Source organism: Eschrichtius robustus, chromosome 4 (assembly GCF_028021215.1).
Source record: "Eschrichtius robustus isolate mEscRob2 chromosome 4, mEscRob2.pri, whole genome shotgun sequence".
Taxonomy (NCBI): domain Eukaryota; kingdom Metazoa; phylum Chordata; class Mammalia; order Artiodactyla; family Eschrichtiidae; genus Eschrichtius; species Eschrichtius robustus.
The window spans coordinates 64,169,368-64,195,159 of record NC_090827.1 but is presented as its reverse complement, the minus strand read 5'-3'; the positions used below and the strand labels follow the sequence as shown (position 1 = coordinate 64,195,159).

The following is a 25,792-nucleotide window of genomic DNA, read 5'->3' as shown; positions in this document are numbered from 1 at the left end:
TGTCTTTCTGTGAATGTGGTTTTTGTTCCACAGGCTGCAGGATTATAGTTTTTCTTGCTTCTGCTGTCTGCCCTCTGGTAGTTGAGGCTATCTAAGAGGCTTGATGGGAGGCTCTGGTGGTGGGTAAAGCTGACTGTTGCTGTGTGGTGGTCAGAGCTCAGTAAAACTTTAATCCTCTTGACTGTTGATTGGTGGGGCTGGGTTCCCTCCCTGTTGGTTGTTTTGCCTGAGGCAACCCAACACTGGAGCCTACCTGGGCTCTTTGGTGGGGCTAATGACAGACTCTGGGAGGGCTCACACCCCGGAGTACTTCCCAGAACTTCTGCTGCCAATGTCCTTGTCTCCACGGTGAAACAGAGCCACCCCCCCCCCCGCCCCCCGCCTCTGCCAGAGACCTTCCAACACTAGCAGGTAGGTCTGGTTCAGTCTCCCCTGGGGTCACTGCTCCTTCCCCTGCGTCCCGATGCACACACTATTTTGTGTGCGCCCTCCAAGAGTGGGGTCTCCGTTTACCCCAGTCCTGTTGAAGTCCTGCAATCAATTCCCAGTAGGCTTCAAAGTCTGATTCTCTATGAATTCCTCCTCCCGTTGCCAGACCCCCAGGTTGGGAAACCTGACGTGGGGCTCAGAACCTTCACTTCAGTGGGCGGACTTCTGTGGTATAAGTGTTCGCCAGTCTGTGAGTCACCCACCCACCAGTTATGGGATTTGATTTTACTCTGATTGCGCCCCTCCTACCATCTCATTGTGGCTTCTCCTTTGTCTTTCGATGTGGGGTATCTTTTTTGGTGATTTCCAGTGTCTTCCTGTCCATGATTGTCCAGCAGCTAGTTGTGATTCTGGTGTTCTCGCAAGAGGGAGTGGGAGCACGTCCTTGTACTCCACCATCTTGGTTCCTCTCCCCATTTTCTTCTCATCAACTTTTTAATCTTACCAGATTTCCTCAATTTCTGATCTTCTCTTAGCCTTCTTTCTTGCTTTCCAGAAATATTGAGGGTTTTTTTTTTTTTTTTACTCTCATAACATTAACAGTAACAGTGATTATAAAAGGATGTAAGGCAGAAATGTAAATAGATATGTCTGTTCAGATTGCTAACTTTCTGAATCAAGATTGTATTTTTGGTACTCATAGCTTTTAGCCTTTAGCCTTTGGCTTTATTATGTCTAGAACACATTCTACTTGATTTTGACAGTTTCTAACATCTTTTGCTGGTGCATATGTGTGTTTCTGAAAGTACAAATGTGTGTGGCAACCTTTTAGGGGAAATTGCTCTCTCGTGAAATTGTAGTTTTCCTTAATGGCAGTACTGAATATTCATATAAATTAGAAGAGGTGTGAGGAGAGGAAATGGAATTAGGTACTTTGAAGATTGTTTTTAAAGATGTACCTACTAATGACACTCTCAGTATAAATTAGCCTTGTGTTGTTTCATAAGTGACTTGATTAAACTTTGGTGATAGAGGAAGAAAATAATTAGAAATAATTGGATGGAAAATAAAGGTAAGCATCATGTAGTGTTGGGTAGTGGATAAAAGAATGGGCTTTAAATATTTAAATCCTAGATTTAAATTCTGGCTCCTACTTTACCAATATTATAAGCTTGAGCAAATTATTTAAGTACTTCAAGCCTCAGTTTTGTTACCCATAAAATAAAGGAAGTATAGTATGTACGTCATAGAGTTATGAAGATTAAATGGGATATTGCATGTAAAATACTTAAGAGTACAAGGCTTGCAGTAAATATTAGTTAATATTAATCATCATCATTACTATCCTAGTGTAGGAGTTCTCAGCCTGAAGTTGACTGGAACTATCAATTAACAAGTATTTATCAAGTATCTGATCTCTAGTATTGGATTTAAACCTATAGAAGGAGCTACTGTTGTGAATATCAGGTTGGTACCTAGAGATGGAACAAAGTGAGCTATTATTAGTGGAGTTCTTACCACAGGGTTCAATAGTAAGGTAGATGTTATTATTCCAAGCTGAGGCTTGGTAATGTTAAGTAACTTGAAGATAATGGACTGTTTTTGAGTCCCACTTCTACCATTGAATTTAGCTAGGTGGTCAGAGTAAGTCACTTAACTTTGAAGGTATGGAGTTATTGACACAAATAAGTTGATGTTAATTTACTTCTAATTTTGAATATATTGACATGTTCTTCAGGGTCAAAATATACAGATCTGTATTCTTCTAACCCTTACTAGTGCGCCTGTTTTGAGTTCTCTGTAAATCCGCCCCCTCAATTCCTTCAGCCTTACAATTCTCCAGTCCAACTTAGAAAATATCAATTTTGTTGATAGTTGGATTGAACAATAAAGGGTTAAAATTGAGGGTAATGATGGGTGTGACTGTGTTGAGATAGTAAGAAGTGGTTTATGAGAATAAATGTAGGTGTCACAGTGGGGACTAATCTATTGTTTAGGGTCTCAAAGAGGAAATAAATGATGCTTTTGAAATTTACAAAAGGTGATCAAATTGGATGACTAATTATAAGGGATATGTGTTCAGAGTTTTCCCTTTAGACTCAGTTATTTACCTGTCAAGCCATCCTGTCTTGCTCTAGAAATTGATTGTCCTTCAAATATGAGTAAGAGGACTGGAATAAACAAACCTGACTCCTGGATGTTTATTTGGAAAGAAAAGACCTCAACGTAATGCTGTGAATTGTCAGTCACATTTACATCCTAATCAGAAAGCTCTAAACTCTCATATAGTTATGATGCCCTGTTGGGAGCTGTACAAGAGAAACTAGCAATTGAATCCCTGTCCTCTAAGACCAAAAAAGTATATAGCTACTCTCATACATTGTTAATGGGTTTTAAAAGGGTACAACTTATTTTTTGGGAAAAAATAGACCTTATATAACAATTTAAAATGTATGTGCTCTGTAGCACAGCAATTTTATTTCTACGAATTTATCTTTCATAATATGAGGATACTTACTGCAGCATTGTTTTTTTGTTTTGTTTTTTATAGTTTAAAACGCTCTTGGAGTCTTAGTTTTTGGTTTTTTTTTTTTAACTTATTTATTTCTTTATTTTTGGCTGCGCCGGATCTTAGTTACGGCACGCATGTGGGATCTAGTTCCCCCACCAGGGATTGAACCTGGGCCCCCTGCGTTGGGAGTGCGGAGTTTTACCCACTGGACCATGAGGGAAGTCCCTGTGGCATTGTTTGAAGTAACAAATGACTGGAAACAACCTAAACGTGTATCAATAGGTGACTGACTGAAAATATTATGTACCTATATAAGGAAATATTATTCGGTCTTTAAAAAGAATAAAGTAGATCTACTTCTACCTTAATACACAACAATATTCTGGATATATTAAGTGAAAAACATTACTTAGTATACTATAGTATGCAACAATTGTATAAAACAGGCACAATCATTCTTATGCTTGTGTAGGCATAGACTCTCTGGAAGGATACACAAGATATTTCTTCTGAGATTCTTCTGATACAGAAATTTCTTCTGAGGGGGTGGTGTGGGAGGGCTACATACTTTCTGTTATTGAAAATGTTTTTGAATATTTGCATCAAATGTCTTAACATGTCATGTGAGATATATTTGCATTTGGCCACATACACTGTTACCTTAAGAACTTGCACTCATTGATGAGGAATTTTGTGTACATGCTTCGGTACTTGTACTTTTGAACTTGAGGACTCTCTTAATCTTTTGACATGGGAATAAGGAGCAGTATTGAACCACCACCCCTTCCAGGGTAGGGTGCATCCTGGTTGAAGTTTCAGGTAGTTGAAGAAAAACTGAATATAGTTTTAAAAAAGAACATTTAAAAAATCAGAATACTGAAATGCTTAATTATTCTGCCTGAATAAAGCAGAAGGGTCAGAAAGAAGGGGAATTTGATGGAGGACTTGAAAGCATTTTGGAAGTATGAAAGTACATGGAAATGAGGAACCGAGGAGGGAGTCCTCAGGTAACTAAAAACATTTTATAAACATTATCTCATCTCTAAATTATACCCTTTTGTAAAAAGTTATTTTCCAGACTTTCATAAAACAAAGTAAAGAAATTGAAGCCCAGATGATAATTTGTGGTTTCCTAAGTAACATAAGAAGAAAATAGCAAAATGAGGACTAGCACCTTTTTTCTTGATTTCCCGCCCAGCCCCACGAGTATTCTATCACCTGAACCGTGACATGGGAATAGCACCAAAAACCAAACCAAAACATTTAAAAAATTGTTTGGAACTTGATGTGTAAGAGCATTTGTTTCCAAAGTAAGGTTATATTTTCCCCAGTCTTAGGGGACAAGAATGGGAATAAGGGTTGAATACCGCTTTGTACATTGCACTACCATTTCTTTTTTTTACTATGAGTCATTCTGGTTCAGAAAAAGGAAGGATACTAACATTTGCACAGCATGTTACAGCTTTAGAAACTTCTTTCACCTTTATTATTTTCTCATTTTGCAGCTCTTTATGATACAGGTAGTGGTAATGTTTTGTTATTGTTATTAGGCTTTCACTATTAAAGAAAAAATAGGCTCGAGAAAGTTGGGTAATTTGCTTGACATAACACAGCTGATAAGTGTCAAAACTGGCCTTTACAAAATCAAACTCAGATTTTTTTTTTTTCTTTCTACCCAAGTATAAGGTCTTTGAGGTATATTTGTTTAGCTTTGTGGAAGACCAATTCTGGGTGGGTCAACAATCAAGAAAACATTTGGAAACCTAAAACTTGAAGGGACAGTGGTTCAATAAATAGGTGGTTTAGGGGAGCAGGGGAGGCTCTGACCCTCCTGGGTGCAAGCACAGCTGATGTGCTTGTTGTTCTCATGTACTCTGCCAGCCCTTTTCAGAGCAGCTTGTCACCTCAGTTGCTGCACCGGTCTGAGCAGTGGGCTATTTAAAGGGAATGTACTTAACACTTGGCCTGAAGACGTGTACCAGATTGGTGTTAGGAGAGCTATTTTTGTAGTTAATCATGCATAAGTTAGTAAAATGTCTTTTTGTAAAAAATATTGGTGAAGTTTATTTCTCACACTAAATTTTGATAAAGGATGAGACGGAGCAGGAAAATGAAATAAGCGTCAAGCTTGGTAGGCATAGTGACCTTTTCTACGTTTTCACATTTTAGAGATACTGGGAGAGAATTTGACATTTAATACATTATCTGATTAAACTGAAGAAGCGTTTCCACACTCTAGTGTCTAATATTGACTTTGGGGTTTACTCTGAGTGCAATGGAAAGCCACTGAGTGGCTTTAAGCAGAGGAGTAACATCATCTGATTAGTGTTTGTAAAGAGATCCTTGGCTGTTGAGTCGAGGTATCTGGCAGGGAGAGGGACCAAGGTTAGAGTTGAGGAGCGTCACTTTACTCTAAATAAACACCTGAGAGACTTACATGTAAATGAGAATACCATTATCTTAGAGTGAAAAATACCTGTCATTTGAATTGGATATTTGGGTTGACTAGTAAGTAGATTCTTAGTTTCTCTCAGGATTCTCAATATTTTTTGAAAACTCCTCAGGTGATTATAAAATGCAGCCAGGGTTATCTTGGGGTTATCTGCTTTATCTTGGGGAAAAAAGGAGAGATCTTGGGGGTAAGCTTGGGAGAAGGGGGTTAAAAGTGAAAAGCTTTGGAGAGCTTGGAAAGTATAACTATTGTTTATCTGTTTTCTTTGGAATTTTATTTTCAAATTCGTATGTTCAAATGTCTGAATGTTACGGTAGTATGAATTTAGTAACATTAAACTTTAGGTAATTCCTACTTATCCAGCCTCTTATAATTGATTCTTTCCCTATCTGTTCCTTTTCATAAGAAGAGCCAGGGCAGTATTGAGAATGGATGACTAGAATATAATACAATTTGATAAGAATTTGCCAGCATTGGGGCTTCGCTGGTGGTGCAGTGGTTAAGAATCTGCCTGCCAGTGCAGGGGACACGGGTTCAAGCCCTGGTCCAGGAAGATCCCACATGCCGTGGGGCAACTAAGCCCGCGAGCCACAACTAGTGAGCCCGAGTGCCACAACTACTGAAACCCGTGTGCCTAGAGCCCACGCTCCGCGGCAAGAGAAGCCACTTCAATGAGAAGCCCACGCACCACAACGAAGAGTAGACCCCGCTCTCTGCATCTAGAGAAAGCCCGCACACAGCAACGAAGACCCAACGAAGCCATAAATAAATAAATAAATAAAGGGGCTCTCCATTTGAACATCTCTTTAAAGAAAAAAAGAATTTGTCAGCATTAACAGAAGAATCCATCTCTTAAAAATTCGTCAAACCATTTCTAAGATGAGTTTCCATTGATTCATTTAAAAAATATATTTCTTTGTGTATACATACACACATTTAGAAATTTGAGCAACCATATTAATGTCTAGCTACTTATCTGCATACCTGGGATTCTGGATTAAGATTGCTGTTGCTTCCTATAATTGGATAGAAGCACATGTAGCTTTTCTTTCTTGCTCTAGGATTTTTGTGCTTTACTGATATAAAATTATATCTTTATGTGTTTTATACAAAGGAAACAAATTATTTGTATTAGGATGAGAGACTTAGAATAGGGGTAAAAAGGAATACAATGACTAAAGATTATCACAGAAGTACTTTTTTGATTTTTGTTTTAAATATTTATTTATTTATTTATTTGGCTTCACCGGGTCTTAGTTGTGGCACACAGGATCTTCGCTGTGGCATGTGGGATCTTCGTTGCGGCACTTGGGATCTTTAGTTGTGGCACACGGGCTCTTAGTTGCAGCACGTGGGATCTAGTTCCCTGACCAGGGATCGAACCTGGGCCCCCGCACAGAGTCTTAACCACTGGACCACCAGGGAAGTCCCCAGTACTTTTCTGTTTTTATAGATTACAATTTATAATCCTGAATCAGTAATTTATTGTTAGATTAGTTAGCTGGATTAGTTATAGCTAAAAATTATTTTTCTCCTTTGGAGTTACAGTAGGGAATGTAGAGGAGGTTTGTAGGAGTTTTGGGTAATCAAACACAGTAGTTACAACAATGATATTGCCAGGATTTAACGTAGCCGGTACAATTTAGGGCTGTTTATTTGTGGACTTTTAGGATCACCTCTGTTATTTTATGCAGTAATATAGTGTAGTAGACTCTATTGAAAGTCATGCCTTAAACACTGATGTGCCTTTTTCTTCTTTCCTATTTATAGTGGTAGTCGCTCCTCTAAAACGTTTAAACCAAAGAAGAACATACCAGAGGGTTCTCACCAGTATGAGCTCTTAAAGCATGCAGAGGCCACACTGGGCAGTGGAAACCTCCGGATGGCTGTCATGCTTCCTGAGGGGGAAGATCTGAATGAGTGGGTTGCAGTGAACAGTAAGTAGCCTTTCTGTTTCTCAGTAGACCGTAAATTAGGTTAGTAGCCTCACTGTAGGTGAGTGTTGGGGTGCTCTCTATTCTAGGATTTAGTTAGCAACCTAATACCACAAGATAGTGGTACCTCAGTTTACTTTAACCTTTATGGTATTTTATTTCTGAATATGGAGTTACATGAAATTCTTATCTCCTGTTATCATGTAATACAAAGCATAGATTTACCATCTTCATTGGAAAAAATGATAATAATAGCAACAATTAATGTTTATGGAACACTGTGGCACTCTGCTATTCTTTCTACATGAATTATTTTTATTTATTTTATTGAAGTTTATTTGATTTATGGTATTCGTTTCAGATGTATAACATAGTGATTCAATATTTTTAGATTATACTCCATTTAAAGTTATTACAATATAATGGCTATATTTCCCTGCGCTGTACAATATACCTTTGTGGCTTATTTATTTGATACTTGCTGGTTTGTACCTCTTAATCCCCTACCCCTGTCTTGCTCTTCCTCCATTCTCTCTCCCCGCTGGTAACCACTTGTTTGTTCTCTATATCTGTGAGTCTATTTCTGTTTTGTTATATTCATTCATTTTATTTTTTAGATCCCACATATAAATGATATCATGCAGTATTTGTCTTTCTGTGTTTGACTTAACTTCACTAAGCATAATACCTTCCAGGTCCATCCATGTAGTTGCAAATGGTAAATGTTCATTCTTTTTTATGGCTGAGTAATATTCCATTGTGTGTGTGTGTGTGTGTGTGTGTGTGTGTGTGTGATAAAGAAGATGTGGTGTTTATATATATGTATATGTACATACACACACACACACCATTATCCATTTATCTGTTTATGGACGCTTAGGTTGCTTCCATATCTTGGCTATTAGCCTCCATATGCTGCTCTGAACATTGGGGTACATGTATCTTTTCAAATTATTGTTTTTATTTTCTTCTACATGGATTATTTTATTTCATCTTTACAACCTCATGATGTAGGTACTATTATTATCCCAGTATATAGGTAAGAAAGCTGAGACAGAAAGATTGTAGTAATGTGCTTATGTTATACAGCTATTGAATGCTAGAGCCTGGGCTCAAATACAGAGCTCTAAAATTTCAGAGACTGCGCTTTAACCCCTATGCTAAATTGCCTCTTTCAGTAGCATACTTAGTTATTTGTCTAAACTTTGCTTTAAAAAGAAAAAAAGACAATTCAATAGTGATCTTATGAAATTAGTAAAATATGTTTATGATATATTCGTAACCCCTAGAAAGAAAAAAATATAAGTAAAAAGTAAATATATTCTTGGGAATTAAGCAGAGTAAGTTGGGGAATAAAAGTGGTACTTTTTAAAAAAAATTTTTTTTAAATTTTATTTTGATTCTTTTCTCTCTCTTTTTAAATTAATTATTTTATTTATTTTTGGCTGCGTTAGGTCTTCATTGTTGTGCGCGGGCTTTCTCTAGTTGCAGAGAGAGGGGGCTACTCTTCGTTGCAGTGCGTGCGCTTCTCATTGCGGTGGCTTTTCTTGCTGCGGAGCACAGGCTCTAGGCGCGCGGGCTTCAGTAGTTGTAGCTCACGGGCTCTAGAGCAGGCTCAGCAGTTGTGGCGCACGGGCTTAGTTGCTCCATGGCATGTTGGATCTTCCTGGACCAGGGCTTGAACCCGTGTCCCCTGCATTGGCAGGCGGATTCTTAACCACTGTGCCACCAGGGAAGCCCAAAAGTGGTACTTTTAATATTCAAGGTTTATCAGCATTGGTGAAGAAATTAATAGAATTTTATAACTGGAGGAAATTTATATGACTCTAGTTATAATAAATGAAATTTAATTGAAAATACACACTAAATGCCTAGGCTTTGATTAAGGAAAAACAGAACAGTATTTTTATTGTAATATTTGATGGTATCTTACGGTAATTTGAAACATATCATGGGATTTATAAATTGAGCTGCCACCCACTAACTTCTAGGAACCTAAAGTATTTTACTGAGATGTCTTAAAACCTTACTGTGACAGCAGTTCTGTAAGAGCAGTATTTATTAGAGTATGGTTATCCTCCTGGACCCAGAGAGTTTAGTTACTAAAGAGATAAAGTGATTTGTTTGCTTTATTGATGAGAGTCATCTAACCTATAAGATAGTTCTATGACACTTTAAGGACAATATTCAGAATAAATTTCCAATATATGTGTACATCCTTTTTCTGGGTACTTGTTTGTGCCTTTTTGTACCATTTATTTGAGAGCTCATTTTCTAATTTTAGAAATCTAAGGAAGGCAGTGTAGAGCTTCTGTACTACATGAGATTGTGACTTTTAAGTATAAAAGCAGATCATTGTTTTCTGTCTGTATTCGCTCTGTCTCAATTATCAGAACTGAGTGTCTGTACTATTGAAATGTCTAGAACTTCAGGAACTTATAAAATTTCACAGACATATTGCAGTTATAGCCAGAAAAAACTTGCTTTGAACTGAAGTGTTTGAACATCCCTGTAGAACATAGAATTCTGCCTTTAAAATACAGCATTTGACTGAAGTATTGGATTACAATTTTTTTCTTATTCATAGTAATCTTTCCAAGTGACACTTGATGAAGTGAATAGGATTTGAGGCTAGATAGACAATTTCCATTCACTGACAGTGATTAAGTAAACATTTCGGGTACATAAAAGAGTGAAGGGGATTTGTTGATAAGATTGGCATCTTAATGGCCTTTTTCCTTCAGTTTACTTGCCAGATGAAGATAAATGGTAGAAGATGGGAAGTTTTACAAATTCAACAACTAGTCTCATAGCCAGAAACCAGAGGCTGGTTTTGAACGTTCTGCTGCTAGAAAGAGTGATAACTTAAAGAAGATACAAGGTTCAGAGTTTTGGAAAAAGTGGATGGATGGCTTATAATTAATTTTTGTGGCACAGAATCTTGAGGCCATATCTTCATTTGTGGAAGAAAACTAACAATTACTAAATGTCTACTTTATGGTAGACACGTATTTTGTTTTTTAGCACTCTGCAGTAAACTGAATTTTAAAGGTAGGAAACTGAGATTCAGGGAGGTTAAGTAACTCAACTATTAAGTATAGAGTTGGGATTCAAAGCCATAGGGTTACCCACTGTTCATGTGGAGGACAACCCGATTAAAAATGGGCAGAAGACCTAAATAGACATTTTCCCAAAGAAGACATACAGATGGCCAACAGGCACATGAAAAGATGCTCAGCATCACTATTCATCAGAGAAATACAAATCAGAACCACAATGAGATATCACCTCATACCTGTCAGAATGGCTCTCATCAAAAAGATCACAAATAACAAATGTTGGTAAGGACGTGGAGAAAAGGAAGCCCTACGGTGTACTCTTGGTGGGGATGTAAATTGGTGCAGCCACTATGGAAAACAATATGGAGGTTTCTCTTAAAATTAAAACTAGAACTACCATATGATCCAGCAATTCTGCTGGATGTATATTTTAAGAAAATGAAAACATTAATTTGAAAAGATACATGTACCCCAGTGTTCATAGCAGCATATGGAAGCTAATAGCCAAGATATGGAAGCAACCTAAGTGTGCATCAACAGATGAATGGATAAAGAAGATGTGGTGTATACACACACGCACACACACACACGCACACACACACAATGGAATATTACTGAGCCATAAAAAAGAATGAAATTTGCCATTTGCAACAACATGGATGGACCTGGAGGGTATTATGACTAGGGAAATAAATCAGAGAAAGACAAATATTGTATGTTATCACTTATATGTGGAATCTAAAAAATAAAAAAAGAAGAATGAATATAACAAAACAGAAACAGACTTACAGATATAGAATAAACTAGCAGTTACCAGTAGGGAGAGGGTAGGTGGGAGGGGTAAGATAGGGGTAAGGGATTAAGAGGTACAAACCTCTATGTATAAAAGAAATCAGTTACAAAGGTATATTGTACAGGACAGGGACTATAGCCAATATTTTATAATAACTTTAAATGGAGTGTAATCTATAAAAATATTGAATCACTATGTTGCACACCCAAAACTGACAAAATATTGTAAATCAATTATACTTCAATTTTAAAAAGAAAAGAGAGAAAGAACACCAGTCTTTCTAAAGCTTTATGTGGAAAGGAGAAAATACTAGTGTTATGAGTTCTATGTGGACATATAAGAAAGGAAACCAGGTCATCTAACTTATGAACTTAGATGTAAAAATCCTAATAAAAATATTAGCAGATTGAATCTAGCAATACTTAAAAATTATAACACATCATGACCAAATTATTCTTATTCCTAGAATACAAGGTTGGCTTAACACTTGCAAATCAGTTGTAATTCACCGCATTAGCCAAAATAAAGGAAGAGGAAGAAATCATATGATCATCTCAGTATAAGCAGAAAAAACATTTGGTAAAATTTAAAATCAATTCGTAATAAACTTATGAAGTAAAAGTTGAGAACTTTTTTCTGATAAAGCATATCTACAAAAAAGATACAGCAAACATCATATTTGATAATGAAATGTTGAAGTTTTTTCTCAGATTAGGAATGAGTTAAGGTTAGCCACCATCACCACTTTCCTGGAGCGTTAGCCAATGCAGTAAGGCAGGAAGAAGAATAAAAGATAATAATAACTGGAAAGGAAGAAACAACATTTATGTTCATAGCCAACATGAATGAATGTTGAAAAACCAAAAGACTATGATTTTATTACTACACCATCACTATTATTATGAATAGGTAAATTTAATAAACTTGTTGGCTTTGAGGTCAATATAAAAAAATTATGAGTAGCATAAAAATTATAAAAAAACAAGGAATAACAGTTTTCCAGTGAAACATATGGAAAACTATTCCTTTATGATTGGTGTTTTCTGTGCTCTTCTTAAGAAATATTTCCATGCCAAAGTTCATGGACATATTTTTCTATGCTCTTTTAAACTTTATTGTCTTGCCTTTCACATTTACATGTATGATCCACTTGGAATTGCTTTTCAGGTATTGTGTGAATGAAGAGTCAAGTTTTATTCTTTTCCATAGAGATAACCAACAGACTCAGAAACCATCTCACATTTTTTTACGGTGTTGTCTTTTTCTTAGTGATCTATAGAAGTTCTTTATATATTCTGAATATAAGATTTTTATTGATTATATGTGTTGCAAATAATTTCTCCCACTCTTGCTTGGCTTTTTATTCTCTTAAGGGAGTCACTTAATGAACAGAAGCTCCTAAATTCAGTGAGGCAAATATTGTTTGTTTGTATTCTTTTCATCTGTTCTTTGTTGAGGAAAGAACACTGATAGATCTCAGATTCTGCTGGAATAAAAGATTGAGTAAAATTAAAATTTAACTTTTTACTTATAACTGATATTTGCTTTGCAGCTGTAGATTTCTTCAATCAGATCAACATGCTTTATGGAACAATCACAGATTTTTGTACAGAAGAAAGTTGTCCAGTGATGTCAGCTGGCCCAAAGTAAGACATGATTCATGATCAGTTCTCATTTTTACTTTATCATGCAGTTCTTAGATTAGAAGAAAATTTCTGCCCTTGTAATTTTCTGTATTTAGCATCTCCTTCAGTGATTTACCAATGACTAATGTTTTGAGTCCAGATTCCTTAGCCTGAGCTTTATAGTCCTCCCTATTGTATTGTCCTCCATCCTGCTTTTCTTCTGATTGCTTATGCCTCTCTATCCAAATATTTTTTAAAATCGAATTATAGTTGATATACAATATTATGTTAGTTTCAGGTGTATTGCATAGTGACTTGACATTTCCATACATTATGAAATGATCATCATGATAAGTCTACTAACCATCTGTTCCCATACAAAGTTATTACAGTGTTATTGACCATACTCCTTATGTTGAATATTATATTCTCATGACTTATTTATTTTATAACTGGAGGTTTGTATCCTTAAATCCCTTTCACCTATTTTGCTCTTTTCCCACCCCGCTCCCCTCTGGCAACCACCCTTTTGTGTGCTGTATCTGTGAGTTTGTTTTCTAGATTTCACATGTAAATGAGATCATATGGTGTTTGTTTTATTCTGCCTGACTTATTTTACTTAATGTAATACCCTCTAGATCCATCCATGTTGTTGCAAAGGGCAAGATTTCTTTCCCTTTTTTTTTATGGCTAAGTAATATTCCGTTGTGTGTGTGTGTGTGTGTGTGTGTGTATACACACACACACACCCCACATCTTCTTCATTCATCTGTTGATGGACACTTAAATTACTTTCATATTTTAGGTACTGAAAATAATGCTGCAATGAAAAACATACATCTTTTTGCATATATGCAAATATCTTTTCAAATTAGTGTTTTTGTTTTTTTTGGGTAAATGCCCAGAAAAGAAATTGCTGGATCTTATGGCAGTTCTATTTTAAATATTTTGAAGAACCTCTATACTTTTCTCCATACTGGGTACACCAATTTGCAATTCCACCAACAGTGCATAAGGGTTCCCTTTTTGTCACATCCTTGCCAATACTTGTTATTTGTTGTCTTTTTGATAATAGCCATTCTAACAGGTGTGAGAAGTATCTCATTGTGTTTTTAATTTGCATTTCCCTCATGATTGGTGAGGTTGAGCATCTTTTCATGTGTCTCTTGGCCATGCGTATGTCTTTGGGAAAAATGTCTATTCAGGTCCTCTGCCCGTTTTTTAATTGGGTTGTTTATTTAGTTATTTATTTTTGATGTTGAGTTGTATGAGTTCTTTGTATAGTTTGTATATTAACCCCTTATTGGATATATCACTTGCAAATATCTTCTCCCATTCAGTAGGCTACCTTTTCATTTTGTTGATAGTTTCCTTACTGTGCAAAACCTTTTTAGTTTAATGTGGTACCATTTATTTATTTTTGCTTTTATTTCCCTTGCCTGAGAAGACAGATCCAAAAAATATTGCTAAGACTGATTTCAAAGAGTTTTCTCCTAGAAATTTTATGGTTTCAGGTCTTACATTTAAATCTTTAATTCATTTTTATTTTATTTTATTTATTTATTTTTAAAAATATTTATTTGTTTATTTGGCTGCTCCAGGTCTTAGCTGTGGCATGCGGGATCTTTGTTGCAGCATGCAGGATCTTTAGTTGCGGCATGTGGAATCTTTTAGTTGTGGCATGTGGGCTCTTCGTTGTGGCATGCGGGATCTAGTTCCCTGACCAGGGCTTGAACCCGGGCCCCCTGCATTGGGAGTGTGGAGTCTTAACCACTGGACCACCAGGGAAGTCCCTCATTTTTATTTTAGTTTATGTTTGTACATGATGTGAGAAAGTAGTCCAGTTTGATTCTTTTGCATGTAGCTCTCCAGTTTTCCCAACATCATTTATTGAAGGGGCTGTCTCTTTTCCCCTGTTGTATATTTTTGCCTCCTTTGCAGATTAATTGACCATTTAAGTGTAAGTTTGTTTCTGGGCTCTCTATATTCTATTCCATTAATCTGTGTTTCTCCTTTTGTGCTTGTACCATACTGTTTTGATTACTATAGCTTTGTAGTATAGCTATAGTATACTATATGTATGTATGTTTGAAATAGGCAGTGTGATACCTTCAGCTTTGTTCTTCTTTCTCAAGATTGCTTTGGCTATTTGGAGTCTTTTGTGTTTCTGTACAAATTTCAGAATTACTTGTTCTAGTTCTATGAGAAATGCCACTGTTATTCTGATAAAGATTGCATTGAATCTGTAGATGGCCATGGGTAGTATGGTCATTTTAAAAATAATAATTCTTCCAGTCTGTGAGCATGTTATATCTTTCCATATGTTTGTGTGTTTTTCCATTTCTCTCATAAATATCTTAAAGTTTTCAGAGTACAAGTGTTATACTTTTTTGCTTAGATTTATTCCTAGGTATTTTATTCTTTTTGATGCAGTTGTAAGTGGGATTGTTTTAAATTTATCTTTGATAGTTCACTATTTGTGTGTTGAATTGCAACAGGTTTCTGTGTATTAATTTTGTATCCTGCAACTTTATTGAATTAATTGATGATCTCTAGTAGTTTTCTGGTAACATGCTTAGGATTTTCTATGTATAGTATCCTGTTATCTGCAATGACAGTGACAGTTTTACTTCTTCCTTTCCAATCTGGATTCATTTTATTTCCTTTTTTTGTCTGTTTTGGCTAGGACTTCCAATACTATGTTGAATAAAAATGGTGAGAGTGGGCATCTTTTTCTTGTTACTGATTTAGAGGAAATGCTTTCAGCTTTTCACCATTGAGTATAATGTTGGCTGTGGGTTTGTCATATATGGCCTTATTATGTTGAGTATGTTCCCTCTAAGCCCACTGTTTTGAGAGTTTTTGTTAATCATAAATGGATGTTGAATTTTGTCAAAGGCTTTTTTCTGTATCTGTTGAGATGATGATAATATGATTTTTATTTTTCAGTTTGTTAATGTGGTGTATCACGTTGATTGACTTGTAGATATTGACCATCCTTGCATCCCTGGGATAAATCCTGCTTGATCATGGTTTATGATCCTTTTAAAGTATTGTTGGATTCGGTTTGCTAATATTCTGTTGAGGATTTTTGCACCTATGTTCATTGGTGATATTGGCCTGAAATTTTCTTTTTACGTGGTGATTTGTCTGGTTTTGATCAAAGTGATGCTGGCCTCATAGAATGAGTTCAGAAGTTTTCCTTCCTCTTCAATTTTTTGGAATAGTTTGAGAAACATAGGTAATATAACTCTTTAAATGTTTGGTAGAATTCACCTGTGAAGCTGTTTGGTCCTTGACTTTTGTTTGTTATGAGTTTTTGGGTTTTTTTAAAATTACTGATTCAGTTTCATTATTGGTAATCCATCTGTTCATATTTTCAATTTTTTCCTGATTCAGTTTTGGGAGATTGCATGTTTCTAGGAATTTATCCATTTCCTCTAGGTTGTCCATTTGACTGGCTATAATTGTTCGTAGTAATCTCTTATGATCATTTGTACTTCTGTGGTATTGTTTGTAACTTCTCTTCTTTCATTTCTGATTTTATTTGTTTGGGTTTATCAATTTTGTTTATTTTTTCCAAGAGCCAGCTCTTAGTTTCATTGGTCTTTTCTATTTATTTTATTATTATTATTATTATTATTAGTTTCTATTTCATTTAATTATGCTCTATTCCTCATGATTTCTTCCCTTCTACTAACTTTGGGTTTTGTTTGTTCCATTTTTCTAGTTACTTCAGGTATAAGCTTAGATTGTTTATTTGAGATTTTTCTTATTTCCTGAGGTAGGCTTGTATTACTATAAAATTCCCTCTTAGAACTGCTTTTGCTGCATCCCATATATTTTGGATTGTTATGTTTTTGTCTTCATTTGTCTCCAGGTATTTTTTGATTTCCTCTTTGATTTCTTCAGGGACCCATTGGTTATTGGGTAGCATGTTGTTTAGACTCCACCTGTTAGTATTTTTTGCACTTTTTTCTTGAAGTGGTGTCTCAGTTACTATTTATTATCATTATTAACCAAGAAATGAACATTTTGGAATTTGTAGTTTATAAGTTCATACCATGATGACAGAAATAAATTTCAAAGACAACGGTCTGTCAAAGGTGGAATAAAAAAATCAGTGGGTGCAAAATAGAGTTAGAAGATGAAGTCATCGTAAGTATAAACATGACAAAAGAAAAGGAAAGAATCAGGGAATCATCAACTCTAGAAGTATAAGCAATATACAGTTGTTTTATTTTTCAAAAAACCTTAGGACATTGAATATTAGTATTTTTTATAAAGCTTCAGGATATTGAAAATGATTTTTTGGTTTACTGTGCCTGCTTTTGACTTTTGCATTTAAAAATGAATAGGGAACACCTGAGAATCATTAACAAAATCAAAAACATGATTGTGAGAGAAATGCAAAAACGTTGAGGCTTCATAACATAAGGGAAAAAACATGGATGAGTTCCTGTCTTTAAATGAAGACTAAGTAATGATGGCTAGAAGTCCTACCATTCATGTTCTCTATCTCCTAAGAGGCTCAAACAAGAAGAGACCTAAGTCACACTTGAGACTTTTGTTTTATGTTAGGAAGAATCTCTTGACTGTGAAAGTGATTAAATAGTGGAACAGGATGCCAAGAAATGTTGGGGAATCTCCTCTTGGAGACCTTCGAAGTAGACTTGACATTCATCCCTGTTTCCCAGGGTTGGTATGCTGTCAGAATATTTATTCAGGTGTATCCTGTTTAAGATTTACTGTTCAAGTGTAAGTAACTATGATTAAATAGAAAGCATCCTTGTTATCCTATCTCAAGATAGTTTTCATTGTTTAAAATACCCTGTAGTATTTTTCCATTGTATTTTCTTCCACCTCCTTTGCTAGGCTTAATCACCTATCATTATGTCAGTCCAAACTCTGGGACAAGATTATAAAAACACAATTGATTCAAAGAGAGAAGCTAAGTGGCAGAGGTAATCTTCAGAAACTAAAAAACTAAATGCTAGTTCAGTTTAGATAATTTAGTACATGGAGTTTCAGCTGCATGCTTATTCCTTGTCTTAAAAATCAGGTTGTGGTTGTATGTGTGTGTGTTTGTTTAATTAACTCCATTAGCATTCTGTTGTACTGTTTTCACATACTCATTTACAAGTCTGTCTTCTCTACTAGTCTTTTTCCTTGAGAACAGAGAAAGTGTCTTTCATTTTAGTGTCCCTTGTTCAAGAACAGTATTTCTTGACACAGTATTTCTCACATGGTAGGTGTACATTAAATGTTTATTATACCAAAGGATAGTGTCTGGTTAATACCCAGATACCATAGGCATCTTTGGGTTGCCAATTTTCCTCAAAGGCATGTTTAGCTCCTCAACCAAATGTACTCAAATATTGAATCATTCTCTTTTTCATTAATGTTACTTAGGCGCTTCCATGTCATTCTCTAGTCTTAACCCAAAATTTAAAGCCCCAAGTTAAAAAGAACTGTACTGCGTAAGGAGAAGCGTTTTTTGAGGAAGAAAACAATAATCATAAAGATTAAAGATGGTCATCATAGAAGTGGGAAGTAAACTTAGGGTTTCTACTATGGCAGTTTATACTATGTGTGATTCTAAAATATAACTGCTATGTATGAAGGAAAGCTCACAAAAAATGGGTTTGGTGGGATCTGCTTAATTTGTATCCTGGTAAATGCAAAATAGTCCAATAGCAATTTAAAAATGCTAAATTTAAGTGCCAAATGCAAAAAAATCTTTATTTGGAGGAAGAGATTAGAATATGTCCTGAATACATTCCTAATAAACATATATATGTAATATAAAAATATACACATTATATATAGGTATACACTGATATTCTGTGTACTTTTTATCTTTCTAATACAGATATGAGTATCATTGGGCAGATGGAACAAACATAAAGAAGCCTATTAAGTGCTCTGCACCAAAGTACATTGATTACCTGATGACTTGGGTTCAGGACCAGTTGGATGATGAGACATTATTTCCATCAAAAATTGGTATAATTGTTTAACTGGGATCCATCATGATTTATCTAATTTCATGCGTTTCTAGGGCTTATTGCCTCTCTGTTCCAGGAACCATGTTAGATTACCATACCTATCAAAATATTGCTAATCTTATGTACTTGAAAGTGTCTATCTTTTTCATACCAAGTTTATCATGAACATTAGGTAAACCTCCCTATAATTTTAAACAGTAAGAAGATCGGTATATCTTGGATAGTAACAAATCTGGCCTGTGTTAGGGAAAAAAGAGACTGGACATGGGGTAAGCAGCCAGTATCATCTGCTGCAGTCATATCCATTTCTTGTTTAGGAAGGGAGTTTGTGTGACTTCAAAACAGTTTTACCTTATATTTGTGGCAAAGAGGGCATTTGTATTCATGACCCACGGTGTGAACCTTGCAGGCTGTGAAATCAGGCTACGTGAGAAGAAAACAAGATTTGACAGGTTGGCCTGTTATCCACTGAGTGACTTCTACATATGCTGACCTTTTAAAGGGCTGACCTTTCAAGTGGAAATTACATTTAGACAGTTCATATGACTTTAGTGTGTCAAACTCCTTACAACTGTGTTTTCTGAAAAAATTAAGAATTTGCTCTTTTTCAACTTTTTGACTGTATTTTATGCTTTTTTAGTTTTGGGGAGAAGGATATAGTGGAGGAGTCAGCAATGTAAATAGTTGCTGTTGTTATGGCTTGTTTTAAACACATTCATTGAATGCTTTAACTACTTTGGAGCCTTTGTAATAAAAGGTCTATTTTTCAAGACTGCATTACTTATATACATAGTAATGGTTTGGGATAAGTGCCCTCATCTTATCTTTTATCTTCATAATATACTTTTTAACTTTTAATTTTAACCCAATTTCAGGCTTCTAGAAAATTTGTAAGAATTGTGCAAACAATCCCTATGTATCCTTCTTCCAGATTTTTTAGTTGCCAACATTTTAACACATTTGCGTTCTCTCTCTCTCTCTCTCCCTCCCTCCCCACTCCACATTCTTTTCTTTTTCCTGAACTGTTTGAGAGTAAGTTGCAATTATGATGCACCTTTATCTGTATGTGCTTCAATGTGTATTTCCTTAGAAAATCACAGTATAACTGTCAGAATCAGGAAATTAACACCAGTACAATACTACTGTCTAATTTACAAATCTTATTCAGATTTTTCAAAATTTCCCAGTAATTTCCTTAAGAGCAAAAGAAAATCTTTGACATTTGTTTTCATTCAGTGTCATGTCTCTTTAGCCTCCTTTAATGTGGAATATGTGTATTTCTCAGGCTTTTTTGGTCTTTTCATGACACTTGACATTTTTGAAGAGTGTAAGCATACTATTTTATATAGTGTCCCTTCATTTTGGGAGACACTTATGTACCCCAAAATGTCTTATGTTTTCTTGTGATCTATAACATTTTTAAATGGGCAGTAGGCAATGTGATGACATTGAACCCAGTAGTACCAGTATTTGCCTTGTGTTTTGCCAATCTGGATCATTTAGCCACTTTAACAAAGGATGCAGACTTTTGTATTTTTCTAGTTTTGTATTTGTTTAATGCTGTAAAAGTGCTCTAATTCATAAAACAAGTCTCTCTAATTGAACTGAGACTGCAGCTAATTTCAGGGTAAATGTAGACCTGGTGTAGTAATGAAATAATTTCCATAGAAAAAAATATGAAAATGTATTGCAGGTATTTTAAACAAAACTAAACATAGTAATACATTATTTGTGTTCAGCGTAAGAAATCTGAGGATCTGAGTATACGTTTTAGCTCCATTACCATCTTAGACATCTATTTGTTTCATTTTGGTAAAGTGGTGGTATATTTAGAGGCCTAAAGGGCTAAACTGAAGACAAATTCTTATTCCATAGAAGCATTGAAGTTTATTTTCATTCATGATATGTTGAGAACTTTTGAAAAGTACAATGGGTATTTTAAATAGTAATTCATAAATACTTCTTATTTTCAGCCTTGTCTTGGTAATTTATATTGCCATTTGCTGATAATGCCTTGTTCTCTTCTTGTTAATAGAGGGGGTTGTTTATCTATTTACTAGGTGTCCCGTTTCCGAAGAATTTCATGTCTGTGGCAAAAACTATACTCAAACGCCTCTTTAGGGTTTATGCTCACATTTATCATCAGCATTTTGACCCTGTGATCCAGCTTCAGGAGGAAGCACATCTCAATACATCTTTCAAGCACTTTATTTTTTTTGTCCAGGTAAGTTGGATTAGGAGATCTTTTTTGCTCAGAAAAAGCAGTTATCTACAGAGTTTTGAGGTGAATACTACATCCATACTGTCAGGATAAAATTCGCTATATCTCTCTAGTCTTCATCCCCTTTAATACTTGCCATGATGATAAAGATTGGCCTTTGGTTTCTGAATTCCATTGCAAATCTACAGTGAATCTGAGAGGTCTTACCTTGGATTTGCTTCAGTTAACAGTCCATAATGGAGCCGCTGAATAAAGAACCTGGCTAGTTTGGTAAACATGTAGATGAACTTGGTCTTGAGCACTCCTCCTACTCCTGTTAACCCTCAATTCCTGTCTGCTCTGGATCTTTATTTAGCATACTTTGCCATGGAAATGGACTCTAAATATCATACCTTTTTCCCTCCTATTTAAAACCATATTCTGAGTAATTTTTGAATTAGGTACTGTCCATTATTCCAAAGGGGAAAAAAATGTCCCAAAGAGTGTTGAAGTTCCAGAGGTCCATTAATTTTTGATCTGAATCCTTAGTTGACCTCCTCTTCCTTCTCTCTTTATTTCTCAGAGAATGGGCCTTAGAGATGTAGACTAAAAGGAGTGAGGCTATTCTTGTCCTGCTTTAATAATTAGAGAACTAAAAGGTAGGAGTGAAAAAGAGGTAGAAATGCATAAGCTGAGCAGCTGTTTTTTGGTGGAGTTTAGAGAAGGGAGATGGTAGGCAGGAGAAGTCCAAAGCTTGAATCTGTTGTTTTTGTATATCTGTGGGCATAAACTTATAAATACCTTTCCCATGCCCCATCTCCACAAAGAAAAAGGTGTTTATTTTCCCTCTATATACACTCCTCATAATGAGGAGACACATTTTGTATCTTAATTTCACCTATATAAACAAATTTTAGGAGATAGTAACTTGCCAAAACTGTTTCCCTGAGCAATTATTTTACTACGGTATCCCATCTGTAGACACCAATAGAAACAAAATGTTATCCTAAAATTTGCATCTGCGCTTTGGTTTAGGCAGAACATGATTGCTTGAGGCTTTAGTGGTTTGGGGGAGGATATTCTCCCACCAGAAGGTTTAGGTTTACCTTACTGTATGATCTTAAAGTACACTGTATCTCCCAACTCCTAGCAAATAGTAAGGGATTGATATGTTGCATTTACCACATCTGAGCCTAGTTACAGCTCAGGACACTGTGACCTTCTTAAAGGTGGGTCCATTAGCTATACAGTATCACCACTTCTTTCAGTGAGAGTGGCCTCTGCCCTGGGCCTCACAATTTAGAAGTTCTGCTCTGGCCCTTCCCCATACTCCTCCCCACGGAGTGAGAAATCCACAGGGCCAAGAACATACCTACATAGATCCCTTCTGGTATGTGCTTGGATACCTGAGATTCAGAATTCCCTGCCCACATGGTCTCAAGTGTATTGCCAGGGTTTGCACGGATCTTTTCCTTTGGTCCGTTCTTTTAAGGGAAGGTCATATCTCTGATAGCCAGACCTAAGGGATAGCCAGATGGCAGCTGTTGGTGAGTGTGTGTGGACATTGCCTTTATAAGCCTGTCAGGGTGTCCACACTACTGCATGTGAGACCCATTGAAGTACAGGATGGAGCTGCGGTTTGGTAGATCAGGGAGGTTTGCTGAGGGCCAGGGACTGGCTCTCCTCATGTCACTACTTTCCAGTGTAGACTGAGGAGTCTTAAGAATTCTAAATTTGAATCTGCTTTCCTGGCTACTGTGGTGTGTTTGTTAAGGTAGGAGAATCGAACATATATAACAATATATTAGCTTAATGTAAAATACAGTAATTTAGTCATGTGATGTATATCCATTTGTGCTCTTGGTCCAGACCCCGCAAGTCTTAGTGGTAGACTTGCTATTGAATGCCCCTTAATGCCTCTTCCTAGTACTTATTGCAGTGCTTGGCACGTGATGGATGCTAATAAATGAGTGAAATTGTGAGCTCAGAATGCCCCACTGTGGCAGAATATCAAAAGATCAGAAGTATCAACAGCCACTTTTTATTAGCCTTATAATTTATAGTTCAGGGGAAATCTGTTCATAATTGAATTTCAGAATGACAGTGGTAGAACTTCTAAAGAAGCACAATTTAAAGCCAGGCTTTCTTATTTGTTCTTTACAGGATTTATTTATCATTTGTGGACTCCACATTATTCATGTTATTCTCATACCACATTATATGGTAGCTTGCAGATACGTTAGTTAATAACATGAACTAACTTTTTTACTCTTCGTATAATGCTGAAATTTGCCTGAGATTGTTTTTGATCCCTGCTTGGTTGACTATATCTAAATGGTGCCCTGGTTATTCCTTTTAACAGGAAGCAGCAACTCCCATTTATTGAGCGTTTACTTTGTGCCAGGGATTACATGAAGTGGTTAACATACAGTATCACATTTAGTCCCCGTAATAATCTTATGAGGTAATTTACCCTAATATTATTACAGATGTAAAATATAATATCAGAAGTGGTTAAGTGATTTGCCTAAGACACAGAGGTAGGGAATAGAAAAAATTTTCTTGAAAAAAAGATTTGACTTTTATTTACTTTAGAAGCTAATTTCCAACAAATGTTAATGGAAATCTGATTTGGAGTGAGATGTAAATAATGTGTTTCTGCTATTTCTTCTGCCTTTGTCATACATAGGAATTCAACCTTATTGACAGAAGAGAACTTGCACCACTCCAGGAACTGATTGAAAAACTCACCTCAAAGGACAGATAAAAGGATGCAGATGTGTGCAAATTATTCCTCAAATGAAGCTGTGTGGAGTGTATTTGGATTTTGTTTTATTTTATTTTTATCTTGGTTGTTTTTATGTTAGGTTTGGGGGGCTTGTTTGGGTTCCTTTTTCTTTATTCTGAATAAATGAAACCATATACTATTGCTAGAGGGAGGCAAGAACCATTCTCTATTAATTTGTTAGGGGTAAATTTTGTCTTAGTGGCATACAGTATTTTTTTTAACTTGGGGAATTTTTGATAATACTATATGTTGAAAGAAATGCTTATTGATTGGACTGCTGATGGATGGGCGTTCTCCATTGTGTAAATTGTGGTTGATTTTTGAAGTCCGCAGAAGTCTTATGTTTTTAAGTGCCTTGGCAGGCTCATTTCTGAGGTGCAAAGCACAGACATAGAACTGAACAGGGCTTGAAACAATATTAGGATTACTACCCACGGCACTTACTGATGCATGTTTCAAAACACCTATTGATAAAAGCCATAGTTTACCTAAATTGGTGATCTCCAGCTTTTACTACATTAAAGAAACACAGTTTGTAAAGGTGTGCATGTAGAGCAAAAAAATTAGTATTTCTTAATTATTTTTGATATTGATAGTAATTCTGTTCAACAGATGCTTAAAGTTCTACAGGCAGGTCTTTTCCATCTCTTGATATCTGTGATATTGAAACTTGAAGATGTTGAAATGTAATACCGATTACATTTTGGCTTCTTTCTACATGTTAGCTGCACTGTAGGTGTAAAAATTCAGGTTATATATAGGTTTGCCATCTTCAGAGATGATGCTGAACTGTGAGGTTTCTTAGCAATTGCCAAATGAGCCATAAATCTGCAGAATCCCCTTCTACTTTGAAGAAGAGGTGATAGGAGTGTGTGTTTGTTTGCAGGGGGTTAGTTTGAATGGTGCGTTATAGATGGGATTAAGTACGGGGAGTCAAGTTCAAGAAAGTCCTTTCTCAAAACTCTTGAATAGAATGGCATGAATATTTTAATCAATATCTTGTAAGCAAAGTCTTAGAGACTTCCTTGTAGGAATCAACTTCCATGAGAAGTTAAAAATAAATTACTAATTTTAGATATAGACATAAACATGGAATTTAAGGACTGTTTGGGGAAATTGATCACTTTACAGCATTTCCATTCAGTGAATGGAGCTGGTGTTTGTCATTTTAAAATGATACAGTACCTTCTTTACTTGTTATAGGCCCAACTTGAAGCATTCTGACTTCTAATTTTTCCACTGTGAAAGGAAATCTTTCTTTGCAGTGATATCAGATAATGAAAGTGCTAAAGTAGTAGTTATTAACTTTTATATTTTTTTTTTGCCATGACTTTCTAGTGAACTATTCCCATAAGTAAAAAGCTCAGAAACTTAGTTTTTAAAATAAATGTTAACATTTTTCACTTCAGTTTTACTCTTGTGAAATATCCATTTTAGACTTCCAGTTTTAATTTTGTCATTTCTGGTAAATTTGTTTCCTTCAGTTAGAAATATATACTCTTCCTTTGTTAGGAACATACCTTTTTCCTTGTAGAATAGAAATCTTACTCTGAAATTGTATAGACTAAAAACAGTAGAAAAGACTCTAAAATGAAATCAGTTTGTTTTTGCCATTAACAAGTAGAATAGTGATACAACTTAATGCCATTACAATTATGATCAGTAGGAACTGCCTTTTTCTCATTTCTAGCAATCATTCTCCAAGTACCAACAGTGGAAAGTAACAGGAGAGCCTGGCAGAGGCAAATATATTGGACATTCATTGGTCATACTTATTTATAAACTGCAATGAGAACTAGCTGATTTCCTTAAAACAAATCTTTTAGTATCCAAATGTATAATATCAGCCACTGTGGGTTGATGTGGAAACAGAATCTGGCATCTAGTGATTTGGGGTCCTATCTATTTAGGAAAATGAAACATATGATTATTCAAATAGTCTTCCAATACTGCATTTGACTTCATATCAACCTAGTAATAAAGGGGTTGCAG

At 35.6% G+C, this 25,792-nt stretch overlaps 1 protein-coding gene across 1 annotated transcript in view; it reads left to right on the top strand.

Moving 5' to 3' along the window:
- The window catches only part of MOB1B (MOB kinase activator 1B), a 63,411-nt gene extending 38,177 nt beyond the window's left edge, over window positions 1-25,234 (top strand). Inside the window, exons 2-6 of the mRNA XM_068542850.1 lie at window positions 7,164-7,330; window positions 12,732-12,825; window positions 18,677-18,810; window positions 20,873-21,036; window positions 23,702-25,234. Coding sequence (XP_068398951.1) covers window positions 7,164-7,330; window positions 12,732-12,825; window positions 18,677-18,810; window positions 20,873-21,036; window positions 23,702-23,779 — 637 coding nt within the window. The 3' untranslated portion in view covers window positions 23,780-25,234. The remainder of the gene's footprint in view (window positions 1-7,163; window positions 7,331-12,731; window positions 12,826-18,676; window positions 18,811-20,872; window positions 21,037-23,701) is intronic.
- Window positions 25,235-25,792: the final 558 nt, after the last annotated feature.